This window comes from Rhamphochromis longiceps, linkage group LG9 (genome assembly GCF_057381845.1).
Source record: "Rhamphochromis longiceps isolate RC_006_pf linkage group LG9, R_longiceps_female_GT1.1, whole genome shotgun sequence".
Taxonomy (NCBI): Eukaryota; Metazoa; Chordata; class Actinopteri; order Cichliformes; family Cichlidae; genus Rhamphochromis; species Rhamphochromis longiceps.
The window spans coordinates 37,237,044-37,250,819 of NC_140565.1; the positions used below are offsets into that span (position 1 = coordinate 37,237,044).

Here is a 13,776-nt window from a genome sequence, read left to right on the forward strand (position 1 = left end):
GAACAGCTGCACTCATCGTGCTATTGGAGTTGAAAGAATGACACAGAATCAGAATCAGAAAGACTTTATTTATCCCCAAGGGGCAATTAACTTACAACAAAGCAGCATAACGTTGACAATAAGAACAGGCAATAAGAGTGAGATAACAAATACAAAGAATATACAGTATATACAGTTTTAAAATTACACAGTTTAAAATTAAAGTGAGCGACACGAGACCAGAGAAGCAGTTAATCCTACACCTGGTCCTGTTCAGCCAGACTTGTTGTTTCCTTGAATCTCTCAGAGGACGGTGTCGATTTAATGGGAACACAAAGTTAAAATGGAGCAGGTGAACCACAGCGACCCTCTAATGTACTTTAAAGTCTGGACAGGTTTCCCTGGCTCTAAGACGGTCGTTGGACGTTATTGTACAATAAGGTTATTCTTCTCGTTAACACGTCTTTCCTCATCCTGCCTCTGTCTCGCTCCATCTGTCTGTCTCTCTGTCGGGAATCACAACCATGTAGCATCAAATTGAAAACATCCATTAGCGTGAAGCCACATCAGAGTGGAGGGATCGGTGGATGGAGGGGTGGAGGGCACATGTGCCGTTGTTTGGAAAGGTATCTCATGTCAGCAGACGATGATTTATTTAGCAGAGAAGAAGTAGAAGAAGAAGAAGAAGAAGAAGAAGAGGAGGGATGAAATTATTTGCGTGTGAAAGAGCGGCGATGGAAATCAGCGGAGAGGAAGAAGAAAAAGAAGAAGATAAGGAGATAAGGAGACAGGATGAGGTGATTGTTGGGGAAAGGATAGAATTACACAGTCTGGGATTATCTGCACTCAGCCTCACCTGGTTTACAGGTGAGAGACAGGTGAGGCACCAGGTGAGTCAGGAGACAGAAACCTCTTGTGCAGGAATTCAACTATGCGGTGTTCCTCAGCAGGGATACGTTCAGCACAGGTTACTGTAACTTATCAATAACAAGTATTGATTAGAACATCATTGAACTACCTGAAAGCGCCAAACCTCCTGATTTCAAAGGTTTTTTGGCACCATACAGGAGGAAAAATTTCATGTTTCCTGCCTGTCTCCATCAATCATCATCTGATTATTGAGCAATAAAGTCTGAAAAGATGTTCCTTTTCAGCATCCCGGTCCAACTGATGACAGTGACAGAGCAAACATGGCTGCTGGCGGGTGCAGATATTTGGTTTATTCAGGGTAAGGGGCAGAGAGGAGAAGTATCACCGAGAGTGTGTGTGTGTGTAACGTGAGCATTTGGATGAGTATTGTCAGACTCGTCACCTTCACATAAATTTATCACATGTGAGGATGATGAAGATGAAGATCGTGGCCTAGTGTCTGCTTGAAGAAGATCCCGCCTGTGGAAACATTGTTTGCTCACCTGGTACTTAAGGTGCAGAAAATCCTCTTATATTTATATCTTATATCTTTACATTTTACCGTTCAAATCTCTTTGATATGAAAATCATCATCATCGTCGTCATCCTACTGGAGAATAGTTTTAACTCTAACCTCGCTGTGTACAGCATTATGATGTGAGCGAGTTTTCTTTTAGGCTGTTGGACAGAAGCAGAGTTTTGATATCTCAGTTTCAGATTTGTTATGGAGTAATCTGCAGGATTGTAGGGCAGGGATAGCTCAGTAGGTGGGCAGGGATAGCTCAGTAGGTAGAGTGGTGGCCCCATGATCGGAAGGTCGGGGGTTCGACTCCACTGAACGGCTACCCTGAGGTACCCCTGAGCAAGGTACCGTCCCTACACACTGCTCCCCGGGCGCTGCACTGGTGGCTGCCCACTGCTTCACTGGGTGAATGGGTTAAATGCAGAGGAACTATTTCCCTATGGGGACTAACACGCACACTTTACTGTGAGTGTGTGTGCGAGGATCAGACTGGGTGGCTCCGCCGCCTGCCAGCCTCTGAACATAATCATCCACTGATGGATGTTAGCGTACACTGAAGGCAGGTAACAAGTGAGCTGAGGAGTGAGCGATCGTAATGGATCGTAGTGAAAGAGAGGAAGATGAGGCGGTCGAAGAGCGTCTGCGAGGACATAAAGGTTCACCCTGAGGACAGCTCAGTGAGTCCTGTCCCGACATGCTCTTGTCAAAACAACATTTATTACTCAGACCGAAACCCGCAGATGTCCAAACAGCAGCGCTTTGATCCTGTGCTGCAGGGTGCTCACTATGAGGCTCGGAGCCCACAAGGGGTCCTTCTGACAGTGGTCTCAGTGATGACTTCACATCCATGTTGCTGAATGAAGCTGGACTCACTAAAGGCCGCCTTCACCTGTGCACTAGGCTTACCTGTGACTCGGAAACACCTGTGGCAGTTTTAGATGTTAATTCGTCATCCTGTTAAACTTTTCTCTAAATAAGCTCTGAGATCAGCAAACTCAAAGAAAGAAAGTCCCACTAACATTCAATATTAATATTCCTGAAAACATCTGCGTGCCTGAATTAGCGTGAACTGTACTGAGGACGAGCCAGGTGTGAGTCGCTGTGTGACAGACGCTGATAACTTCATGGTGTTGTCTCCTTTCCAAGGTCATTGTGACAAAACTGTGTAACCTTGAACCGACTCTGGTACAGGTAGACCCCTGGTTGCCTAGGTAACCATTCAACGTATTAACTACACACTCATGTCAGTCAACAGTATCCTTGTCTGGGTTATTTTGTCTGTTGTTGATGAAGGTTACTCACGTTTGGTCTGTTGTCCACTCACTGCTTTACACTTTCTCAGCATCCATTTGAAAACACAGTTTTATTTATACGGTTTTAATTCTGCACAACAGTCCTTCTGAAGGTTTCTGCTGCCCTGTAAAGTCCCTGCAACACCACAGCTGATTCACTCTGCCCCGAATCAGCTCGTTGCTTTATTAAATTCACAATCTGTTTCATTTTATAGTTAGCACAGTCTCACACTAAAGCTATAGGAACCATTTTTATCTGTTTTTATCATAATGATAAAATTATAACTGATGATGTGTACTTATAGTCGATATTGTGTGTTGCTGATTGAGAGCCTGCTCATTTAACCCCTGTCAGATCTTAAAGGGCCATTCCACCAGTTTGTTTCATACTGTTAAAGACATGAGTGTGGGTTTGATTTCAGAAAGAATCGAGAAACAGCAGAGTGTGAAGATCAGCTGCTTTAATGTGTCACTTCAACAGGTTCAGATCTCCTCAGTCAAACGTTGTTTGTTCTTCCAGGTTCAGGAAAAGGCAGTGGCTTTAACAGATAGAATAAATACTCCAAGTGCATACAGGTCATTATGATTTCTGATTGCAGAGTGTTTAAAAGTCTCTCACGTGAAAGTCTTTTCAGACGTTTTAGTTCTACTTTATTTATGGATATATATATATGTTTGGATCCAGCTTTCAGTCACATCTCAGGGTCTTCCTCGGCACACAGAGACACTTATAGTTCAGTTTTGATCTTTGACATCGCCCCTTTGTTGCAGCCCTCTGTTTTCAGATGCTCACAGAAATTTGTTCCAGTGAAACTAATAAAATGTTCTTAAAAATATGAAACATGATTAAATGGGTTTTGAAATAAAGGAAATCCAGTCCAACAAACAGTGCAACGTGTGTGCTGGTTATTCAGTAATGAATCTCAGTCTGCTGATGGAGCCAAATGTTCTCATTCTGACATGATGACTTCCTGTGCTCACTGCCAGTTTAATTCTGTGACTCTATATCTTACGTAGATGAGATGGGATCTATATAGGTTATACAATCTATGACTATCTCTGTGACATCAATGTGATGTCATATGATATTTAATGATAATTACAGATACAGAGTGTAAAAAACCCAGCAGGAAACCAAGTGTTCAGAGCAGTGAGCTTAGCTTTAGACTGTTAGGCTCTGTTATTTGAAACTTTGGCCAAAGTTGATATGAAGACTATCCATCGAAATACAAATTTGTGTTTTGTGGTGAAAACATAAAACCTTCTGCTCAAATATGCTGTACAGTTTGTTGTGTCTTGACTAGATTTTGGAGATTACCACGAATCAGCGTGTCAGCCTGTTTCAGGAAATATCAGAAAGTTGAAAGATAATAAATAATATACACAGTATTTTAATGATTTATGCTGTTTTTCTTTTGTGAGAAGCACCTAAAGGGTGAGCTCCAGAAACACCAGCCCAGTAACAGGATACTGGTTGCAAATATTCCCATTTGCCTGAGTTCCTCCCCTGAACGTCTCCAGAGGTGATTCTCTGACGTCCGACGTGAAAAAGATCATCGTTTGATAAGTGAATTTTTCCAGAAAGTCTCTCAGGGACCAAAACCTGGATTCAGACTGATCCTCTTGGTACCTGAATGGTCCAGTGATACTAGCAGCCATAGGAAGTTTGCGGCAGTGGTAACAGTGATGGATGTATTGCTCCCTCAGTAGTCGTCGTAGCGGTACGTGTTGGGGTACGAGTAGCGGTAGTCGTAGCCGTCAGCCCGTTCGGTTTTGGTCTGAAGAGGCTCAGGCTGGAAAGATAGAGACTTGATGACTCCACCCGAATCCTCTGTCACCTTCACCTCGGTGGAGTATGAGGATGAGGAGGGGTCGTCTAGTAAGGAGGAGCAGCCAGGAAGGCCAGCAGGTTTGGAGGGAGTGCAGGGCTGGTAAGAGGGCAGGCCGACAGAGGGTTTGGGACACGACTGGTAAGGAGGGAGGGCAGCAGGAGGCTTCGGACACGGTTGATAGGAGACCTGAGGAGGAACACAGGAGGTGATAATGTGACAACGACATTATTTACAGGTGAAACAGATATTCAAGCTTCTATGTCAGCCAATTGTTTTCAGTTTACAGTGAAATACACAAGGTCAACCATGTGCAAGTCCAACTACAAAACACGTATCTCATACCTGACTCTTACGCATGTCTCCTGCAGGCTCTACAAGTTGAGACAAACCTCAGGTTTTGAGGGTTACTCACCTTGGTTGTCGTTGTGATGATGGTCTGCAGTGCTGCTGGTGAACCCGGGTTGTTGCTGGCATAACGGCAAGGGTACTCTGTGCTGTAGTAATGGTGGTTGTCACTGTAGGGGGCAGAGTTCTTCAGCAGTTCTTTCCATCCAGAAGGGGTCTTTGTCTGGGGGTCAAAGGAGGTAGAGGAGGAGGAGAGAGGAGCTGACGATGGAGACGAGGACGACGAGGAACCCAGGACCGGGGCCACTCTGCACAGAAACCAGAATCTGGTTTAAACCTGTGAAACTTTACATGTCATTTATGGTGCATTTTATTATTTTTACACTACCAGAAACTGTTTTGAGGAATATCTGAAGCTAACCTAGGGTCGCAAAGGTCAGAGGTCACAGGATATGAAGGTGAGGTCAGGTATCCTTGGAAGTCATATCCGGGCCTGCTCATATAAAGCCTGGGATTGGCTGGTTTCTGAAGTGTTGGTGTGCTCTCTCCCAGTGCATTGTGGGGGTTGTAGTAGGTTTCTGGGCTTTGGAATGCTGGGTAGTGCTGAGGGAAGTTTGGTTCAATGAAGGAAATCCTATCCGTTGGTTCAACGCAGGAGAGGAGCGCAGGGCCAAGAGCCTAAAGGGAAAATTACAGGGAAACAGTAAGTAAACAGCAGAGATGTGAACAAACAGTGGTTATTGTTTGTGGCTTATTGGTAGCAACCTGTGTTTCAATGAGTCGTCTCTTTGGTGTGAATGGAGGTGAGTTGACTCGTCTCTTTACTGAACTCCTTCTGGCTTCAGTCTCTGATTTGGACTCTGGTCTGGGATGATCATGAACGCCTTTTGCCTGGAGGACAATAATAGTAACATCAAATTCACAAAAATGTCATTTAGATAAATAGATACATAAATAAAAACACTGAATTTGATTTGTACCCTAATTTTGACAGTTGTAGTTTAAACCTGTTTAAAACTGTACCGAATAAAATATGATGGAAATCATTGTTTCATGATAAACAGAACAAAATCAACACATCAAAACTTAAATCTTTTTAAAGATGCAGCAATACATTTCAATAAAGTTGCAGTAAAGGTTGTGCAATAAACACCTGATGGACCAGCAACTATAGATAATTCAACAGTTCAAACCGAACATTGTTAGCGTTAGCGTGATCCGAGCCTTAATCCAAAGATTGATTTTTATCCTTCTCAATCATCCAGGTAAGGAAATCCCAGAAAACATTAAACATTTCTCTCACTGAAAATGCAGATAAACACAATTAACGTTGTGATTCTATCATCAGTGTTTCATCATTTGACAAAAGATTTTGGAGAATCTGAAAAAACTTGTAGACACGAAAAGGCTGCAGTGTTCAGAGGGTTGACGAAGACCCGATGATGCCCTTTGATAACTGCTTTATTCAAATGTGTTGCAGTTAGTTTTAAACCAAACACAAAATGAGCAAATATTTCTTATTAGCTATCATTTAAATATTTATTCATGTTTAAATATTTTAAATACAATTTTTTTTCACTGACAGTGTTACAGCTAGAAAACCAGTTGTGCTGATAATCAAATTGGGGCGATCGTGGCTCAAGAGTTGGCAGTTTGTCTTGCAATTGGAAGGTTGCCGGTTCGAGCCCCGGCTTGGACAGTCTTGGTCGTTGTGTCCCTGGGCAAGACACTTCACCTACTGGTGATTGTCAGAGGGGCCGATGGTGCGATATGGCAGCCTCGCTTCTGTCAGTCTGCCCCAGGACAGCTGTGGCTACAACTGTAGCTGCCTCCACCAGTGTGTGAATGTGAGAGTGAATGAATAGTGGAATTGTAAGCGCTTTGGGTGCCTAGAAAAGTGTTATATAAATGCAATCCATTATTATTAATCAACCTGGAAGAAGATGGCCTTTCCATCGACTCTCCAGAAGTTGGTGACAGGGTAACCACTGTGACCACGGCATGGGAGCAGCTCCAGAGCAGCATTACAATTGGGACAAAGCTTCTCTGAAACACACAAGAAAAATAAACTGGTCAGGTGAACGTGAACACAGGTGAGGAAGTCCTGAGAAGTCTTTGGTCCAGGCTCTTCTTACTCTGCTGCTTCTGCCGGGCTTTGTCACAGATGGCAGGTCGAAGCTGAAGTCTGGATCCATCAGGCAGTGTGCAACCTCGAGAACAAACCACCACACCTAAACACGATTTCTTCAAGATCTGACAGTTGTGGTTGTTGGTGTTTCTCATTGCCCAGCCAGACAGATGTCTCTGAGCATTCTTATCTTCAGCTGCAAAACAAAATCCACCAAACAGTGACTTTTAGACCACTGAGCAATTATATTTCCTAATTAAATCATTTCATGGTGTATATTTTAAAATGTATTCAACCAACTCCAACATCTCATTGGTTAGCCACAGCCAATCAAGACAGAAACAGCTTTAGTGAAGGTTACAAATGATCTTCTTATGGCCTCTGACAGTGGACTCATCTCTGTGCTTGTCCTGCTAGACCTCAGTTCAGCGTTCGATACTGTTGACCATAATATCCTATTAGAGCGATTAGAACATGCTGTAGGTATTACAGGTACTGTGCTGCAGTGGTTTGTATCATATCTATCTAATAGACTCCAGTTTGTGCATGTAAATAGAGAGTCCTCTTCACACACACTGAGGTTAATTATGGAGTTCCACAGGGTTCAGTGCTAGGACCAATTCTGTTTACATTATACATGCTTCCCTTAGGCAGCATCATTAGAAGACATAGCATACATTTACACTGCTATGCAGATGACACCCAGCTCTATCTGTCCATGAAGCCAGATAACACACACCAATTAGTTAAACTGCAGGAATGTCTTAAAGACATAAAGACCTGGATGGCCGCTAACTTTCTGCTTCTTAATTCAGATAAAACTGAGGTTATTGTACTCGGCCCTCAAAATCTTAGAAATATGGTATCTAAGCAGATTCTTACTCTGGATGGCATTACCTTGGCCTCCAGTAACACTGTGAGGAACCTTGGAGTCATTTTTGACCAGGACATGTCCTTCAACGCACATATTAAACAAATATGTAAGACTGCGTTCTTCCATTTGTGCAACATCTCTAAAGTTAGAAATATCCTGTCTCAGAGTGACGCTGAAAAACTAGTTCATGCATTTATTACTTCCAGGCTGGATGACTGTAATTCATTATTATCAGGATGTCCAAAAAACTCCCTAAAAAGCCTTCAGCTAATCCAAAATGCTGCAGCAAGAGTCCTGACAGGGACTAGAAAGAGAGAGCAGATTTCTCCTGTTTTGGCTTCCCTTCATTGACTCCCCGTTAAATCCTCACATTTTTAACATCCTGTTAAAAGGGAGTTTTTCCTTCCCATTGTCGCCAAAGTGCATGCAGTGTCCAACTCCAGGCCTCGAGGGCAGGTTTCAGATCTCACCCTGGGTCAACACACCTGAATCACATGATTAGGCCTCTGGAGAACTTCGAGACATGTTGAGGAGGTCATCTAGCCATTTAAATCGGCTGTGTTGGATCAAGGACACATCTAAAACCTGCAGGACAGTTGGACACCCTGCTGTGGGTCTCTACTCTACAACATAAAACTCATGAATTTGGGACTATATTGGTAAAAAAATTAACTAAACTGAACTAAAATGCTTTTTATTTACTTGTTGCCATGGTAAGTCGTGACTTTCTTTCTCTGGTCAGACATGCACTTAACTCAGCTGACTGAACAAACTCCTTTTATTATGTTTTGAGTAATTACCCAAACACTGCAGCATGTTTATGACATTTTAAAACAATTTCACAATAATAACTTGTACATATATATTTTGACATGTAATCATGCTCCCTAAAAGAAAATGACTGAGAAGGTCAAATAAAGTTTAAAAATGATTAAAGCTGAGTGGGAATCAACCTACAGGCTCATAAATCTTCACATCATGTCTTTTATGTTTGGACAGAATTTAAATAAACAAAAATTTAAAAAAATCTTAGCAACACGAAAAAGTTTCTCACCGCTGTAAATGTACCGAACGTAACCGTCTGTCCACTCCTGGAACGGGTCAAACTGCTTCGTGTCCTGCAGACAGACGAACACACACACGGGTAAGACTTTGAAGCTCTGACTCAATGCGCTTTATGTATTTATTGTTGCTGACATAATAATATAATATGATATAATAATGAAAATAAAGGCGAAATTATGAGTCAAAGGCCGCTACACAGGAATAGATTACTGCAGTGATCGATCAGCTGATGACGGTGTGACGCACCGATGCCCTCACACTGAAACAGACCTGGGCTGTACCCCAATTCAGGGTCTAAAAGTACGCAGCCTCAACGGTCCTCAAGGGCCGCGTACTCAAAGACCGCTAAGGCCGGAAGTGCGAGGCTTGTGAAATGGGCGGTCTAGCCTCCATCGCGCTGCCCAGGTTGCCTAGCAACCATGATAGCTGGAAACGTGTAGTTGACAGAAATGAAGGAGAACATATTTTGTTCATTTGTTTGTTTGTTTCTACACGAGCTTTGTGTGATTTAATAAGTATCTGAGGCTGAGACCACAGGACTGTAAAACATGATTGTTGGGCTTCATATCTGTACTGAACAGTCATATAAGATTAGTTAGTAAATAACAATTAGTTAATGTTGTTCATGAGACTAAAGTCAGTGTAAATATAATATGGCCAATATTATAGTTATTATATTAATCATTATTAGTTATTACAGCAGTGAGTTTGAACTCTCAAATCAAATCACTTCTATTGTCACATCACATGTGCAGGTACACTGGTACAGCACATGTGAGTGAACTCTGTGTCAAACACTGAGCTTCAGTAAAGATTCAAGTTGAAGTCATTTATGTTTCCTATCACCTTAAATCTTCACTCAAAGACACTCAAGTATCTGTGACAGTGTATATACAGATGTATCATATATGAGAGACAAATATTGTTCGTTTAATATGTTGGCATTACTAAATTTGGCTCAATGCTTACAAATATGTGTAAAAAGAAAATGTACGAGCTGTGATAACTGTTTCTGATAGAATGAAGAGTAGACTGATATATGAAATATTCCTTTATTGGGTGAGAAAATCAGACCATGTCATAACTGCTGTAAGTCACACAGAATAGATATCAGAGCCTTAAACAGGCTGACTTCTGCTAAATGGGTCAAACTGGGCAGAAAGTCTACAAACACATAACATCCTTATAGAATATGATGTAACACATCCTGATCGGATACAGCCCTGAACGCTGTGTGAAATGTACGGTGGCCCCGAGAAAACACACGTGCTTACTGATGTTGGTAAATCTTTGTCTGATTCTGTGAATAGATGTGTGAGCGTTATCAGTAAAGTGTGAAAAGTTTATCTTTAACAAAGAAAAACGCCAGACTCACAGTCAGGAAACAGAAAAAACACTGAAAACGACCTTAAATTCATACAAACATTCAGTTACATCATTTCACTCAAACAAGGAACCGCACATTTTAAACTCGTTTTATTTCCACGTTACACTGGAGACACGTCTCGGCTCATCGCCGTGGTGGGAACACGTCGGTACCTACGCGGCTAATAGAGTAGACCTCGCATCACAGGACAGAAGCCAGCTCCAGTCTGACCAGCACCAACTTGCTGCTTATTATTGTCCTCACTGGGAGGGTTTCTTCAACAAAGTCTTCAGGTAGCAGCGACTTCACACCACGGCCCGTTCCACGGAGTTGCACTCGTGTTTAGTTTGAAACAGCGGCCGGTTTATATCTCCAGAATCCAGTCTAGGACGTCCAGTCAGAGACATCAGAGGATCATAGTGGGCCAAACCCAGGAGACCAGAGACGAGAGCCCGGTACATGAACCAGCCCACGGCACTTTAAGCGGAGGAGCCCAGATTAAAAACGGCTGGTTCAGTGCGATCGTGGAAAATCCTCTGCACATATTTTCACGCAGCTCTCCAAAAAGCGATTCTTTGAATCACTTTGAGTTAAATGTAGATGACTAGTCAACGGTTTGTTTATTGAAATAATTACTGATTATTTATGTCTATTTATATCTATTAATGTCTCACACAAAGCACCGCAACAATTTCCTAATGTTGCAAATCTGCTCAACGTTTGGCAATAAAACTCTTGATTCTGATTCGTACAAACAAAAAAATCATTTGACCCGATTCGTGAAATGTAATCTCATTACTTAAAATTATTTGGGCGTAAATATTTCTGGAGCAAATTTTGAATTTCTTGTCAGGCAGTGAATTAACAAACAACCAAACCCCGTTTCCACGTGACCCGAAACCATTCGGCAAACATTCTTACCCATGTCCACGTCCAGGATCATGACACGGAGCGTGGACAGTCGGCTGGGAGTCAGGCTGTGAAGCCAGATAAAGTCTAGTCCAGGCCGTGGCCCTCAGCGGCCTCTGAACCACACTATTTATCCTGCATCAGCTCCATCATTTGAATTCGATCTGAAAAATCAGCTCTGAGTGTAAAAGCTGTGTCCCGGATCGATCACAGATATCGATCAGCGTGGGAGCTGTGTGCGATGGGAGATGTGTGTTTGGTTTCACTGGAAACAAAAATATACAAACCAGTTTTTTCTGTTTGAGCAACAACAGAGCGGAGAGCCGAGTCAGCACGGGTCACACGAACCTTCACATAACCTTCAAACAACCTCCAGAAAAACAGAGTCAAAGAGCCGAGTCAGCGCGGGTCACACGGCGGCTTCACGTAACCTTCAAACAACCTCCACAAAACCTCTGACTCTGCACCGGTCTGTGGGAATGTGTGAAACTTTCACGCGTGACACATTCTCCTGATTCAAACCACTGAACTGAAGTAATAATACAAATATTATTTATTATCAATAATAATTATTGATTATTATTACCAAATTAATGAAAACGTGTTTGTGAAGGCTCGTCTGTTTGGATCTGCGCATGTCATGAAAAAATAAAAATAAATAAAAACGTGTCTGAAAAAACGCCTGCAGGAGAAACATGATTTTATTCAACGGACATTTTTCACATTCATTACATTAAAAAGAACTGAAATATAATTTGTTCTGCTTGTTCTTAAATGTGGGGTTTTTCAGTCCGCTCTCTCTCTCTCTCACACACACACACACACACACACTACAAATAAATGTCTTTATTTTTTATTAAATCCTCTGAACAGTTTGTTTAAATAAAGTTTTGTAGAATAAGATACTGGAGAACGTGTTTAATGATGTGAAAGTGACCGATTATCGATAACTGATCAATAATCCAATCAAACTTTCAAAGACTCGACCTGTGAATGTAAATAAAAACAGGTCGATGGTTTGATTATTGATCAAACACGTTCATGTGTTCCATACAAGGCAGAAAAATCCAGAAACTACAAACAAACATTTTCTCGATGCAGAACAGCTGATTTCAATATTGTGTTTTTATTTTGAAGCGCCTTGAGGCGACTTTTGTTGTGATTTGGCGCTATATAAATAAAATTTAATTGAATTGAATTTTGTAACCCTTTTAAACTTCGACCTCTGCCCTCCTCTAATTCCTCATGCACGACTGAGTGTTTGTAATGTCAGTTACTGCATCATATATTCATTATAGATTTTTAGTTAATTATCGATAATTACGTGCATCAGGAATGGACGTGGTTTCGCGCTGGGATGTGTCAAAGCTTCCATGTAAATCACACACTGGACCGTTTTCTTTAGACCATCTCACAAAATCAAAATAAATAAAATAAGAAACATTTATTGAGTTGCTCACTTTGATTTCTGTAGACTTATAAATTCAAATAATGTTATAATATAATAAGCAGTGTGTACGCTCTTATTAATGAACGAATTCCTTTTTATTGTGACACTTATATGTGTGTAAATATTCTGCATGAACGAGTTATTTTTCAGATATTTGTTTAGTTTTCAAAAGCTTATTTTTAAACGTGGATATTTGGGTTTGTCACTGTGTGTTCGCTCACACTCTCAGACCTGCTGCTCTTTCACATTTTTATTTTATTTATTTCTTTTTTTTTCGTTTCATTTTCTCGAAAGCAAAAAATCTAACTAAATTCAAACACTTTTTTTTTTTTATTTAATTTGAGCTCCAGATGTGACGACAATTCTCCAGAGGTGGCCTGTAATTCTAAAACAAACTCGGATTATTTCTATGCTAATTAAAAACATCTGACTTTAATTTTATTTTCGTGTTTTGCTTTTTCTGTTTGTTTCTTCTTGCCGCGTTTGTGCTCGGAGCGGATCAAACTGTGATCACTGATGAACAAACGTCTCCGGCCCTGACTCCCTGCTTCTCCAGACTCCGTTCATTGTCTGCCTAATTTAAGCTTCCTTCTTATTTCCTCTCAATCTTTTTTTATTGATTACATTTAAAATCAATAAAGGATGACTGGGATCACGTGGTACCTGGGGCAGCTTGGGGTCATTGATGTCCCACGTTAACTTCATCCCGACGGAACACACGCAGTCCGCCTCCTCGCGCTCCTCGGCACGGGACATCCTCCTGCCGCTGGCGGGCCTGACCCTGTCCTCTTCGGCTCTCCGATGGTTCTTTCGAAATCAAAGAATTAGAATCTGAGCCAAATTAAAAGTTTTCAAACCTCTTTTCAAACCGGAAGTCCGCAGGTGAAATAAAACATTCAAAATGATCCGCGTGACTCCGGACAGCGCGTGCAGCTCTGTAGAGGACTCAGGTAGAAGTGAGAGAGTCGCGAGCCTGCGGAGGGAAGAGGGAGCGGGAGGGGGTGTGTACAGGTGAGAGAGGAAGAAAAACTAAAAATACAAACGAGACAAAAACAAGTGTGCAGCCTCGTGACGATCACCAATAATCAATCAATGCTCTGAACA

General features: G+C 41.7%; 1 protein-coding gene across 2 annotated transcripts; it reads right to left on the minus strand.

Moving 5' to 3' along the window:
• Nucleotides 1-315: 315 nt before the first annotated feature.
• On the minus strand, nt 316-13,732 carry gcm2 (GCM transcription factor 2). Of its 2 annotated transcripts, none has more exons than XM_085417659.1 (8): nt 11,235-13,312; nt 8,937-9,000; nt 7,016-7,204; nt 6,814-6,926; nt 5,646-5,771; nt 5,302-5,558; nt 4,948-5,188; nt 316-4,721 (listed from the first exon to the last, which is right to left on the minus strand). In XM_085417659.1, exons 3-8 carry the CDS (start codon nt 7,161-7,163, stop codon nt 4,407-4,409), a joined length of 1,200 nt encoding a protein of 399 aa, XP_085273785.1. In that variant the 5' UTR covers nt 7,164-7,204; nt 8,937-9,000; nt 11,235-13,312; the 3' UTR covers nt 316-4,406. The 2 variants fall into 2 exon arrangements, with proteins under 2 accessions (XP_085273785.1, XP_085273784.1); XM_085417658.1 differs by lacking the exon at nt 11,235-13,312 and adding an exon at nt 13,336-13,732 and having other exon boundaries at nt 317-4,721.
• Nucleotides 13,733-13,776: the final 44 nt, after the last annotated feature.

Bases quoted from the DNA above. Each gene is read 5' to 3' on its own strand.
- gcm2 (XM_085417658.1), bottom strand. From the start codon at position 13,428: ATGTCCCGTGCCGAGGAGCGCGAGGAGGCGGACTGCGTGTGTTCCGTC. The intron at 9,001-13,335 runs GTACCACGTGAT...GTCTGTCTGCAG, and splicing joins ATGACCCCAAGCTGCCCCAG to GACACGAAGCAGTTTGACCC. The intron at 5,772-6,813 runs GTTGATTAATAA...ATTGTCCTCCAG, and splicing joins GAAAGGCCATCTTCTTCCAG to GCAAAAGGCGTTCATGATCA.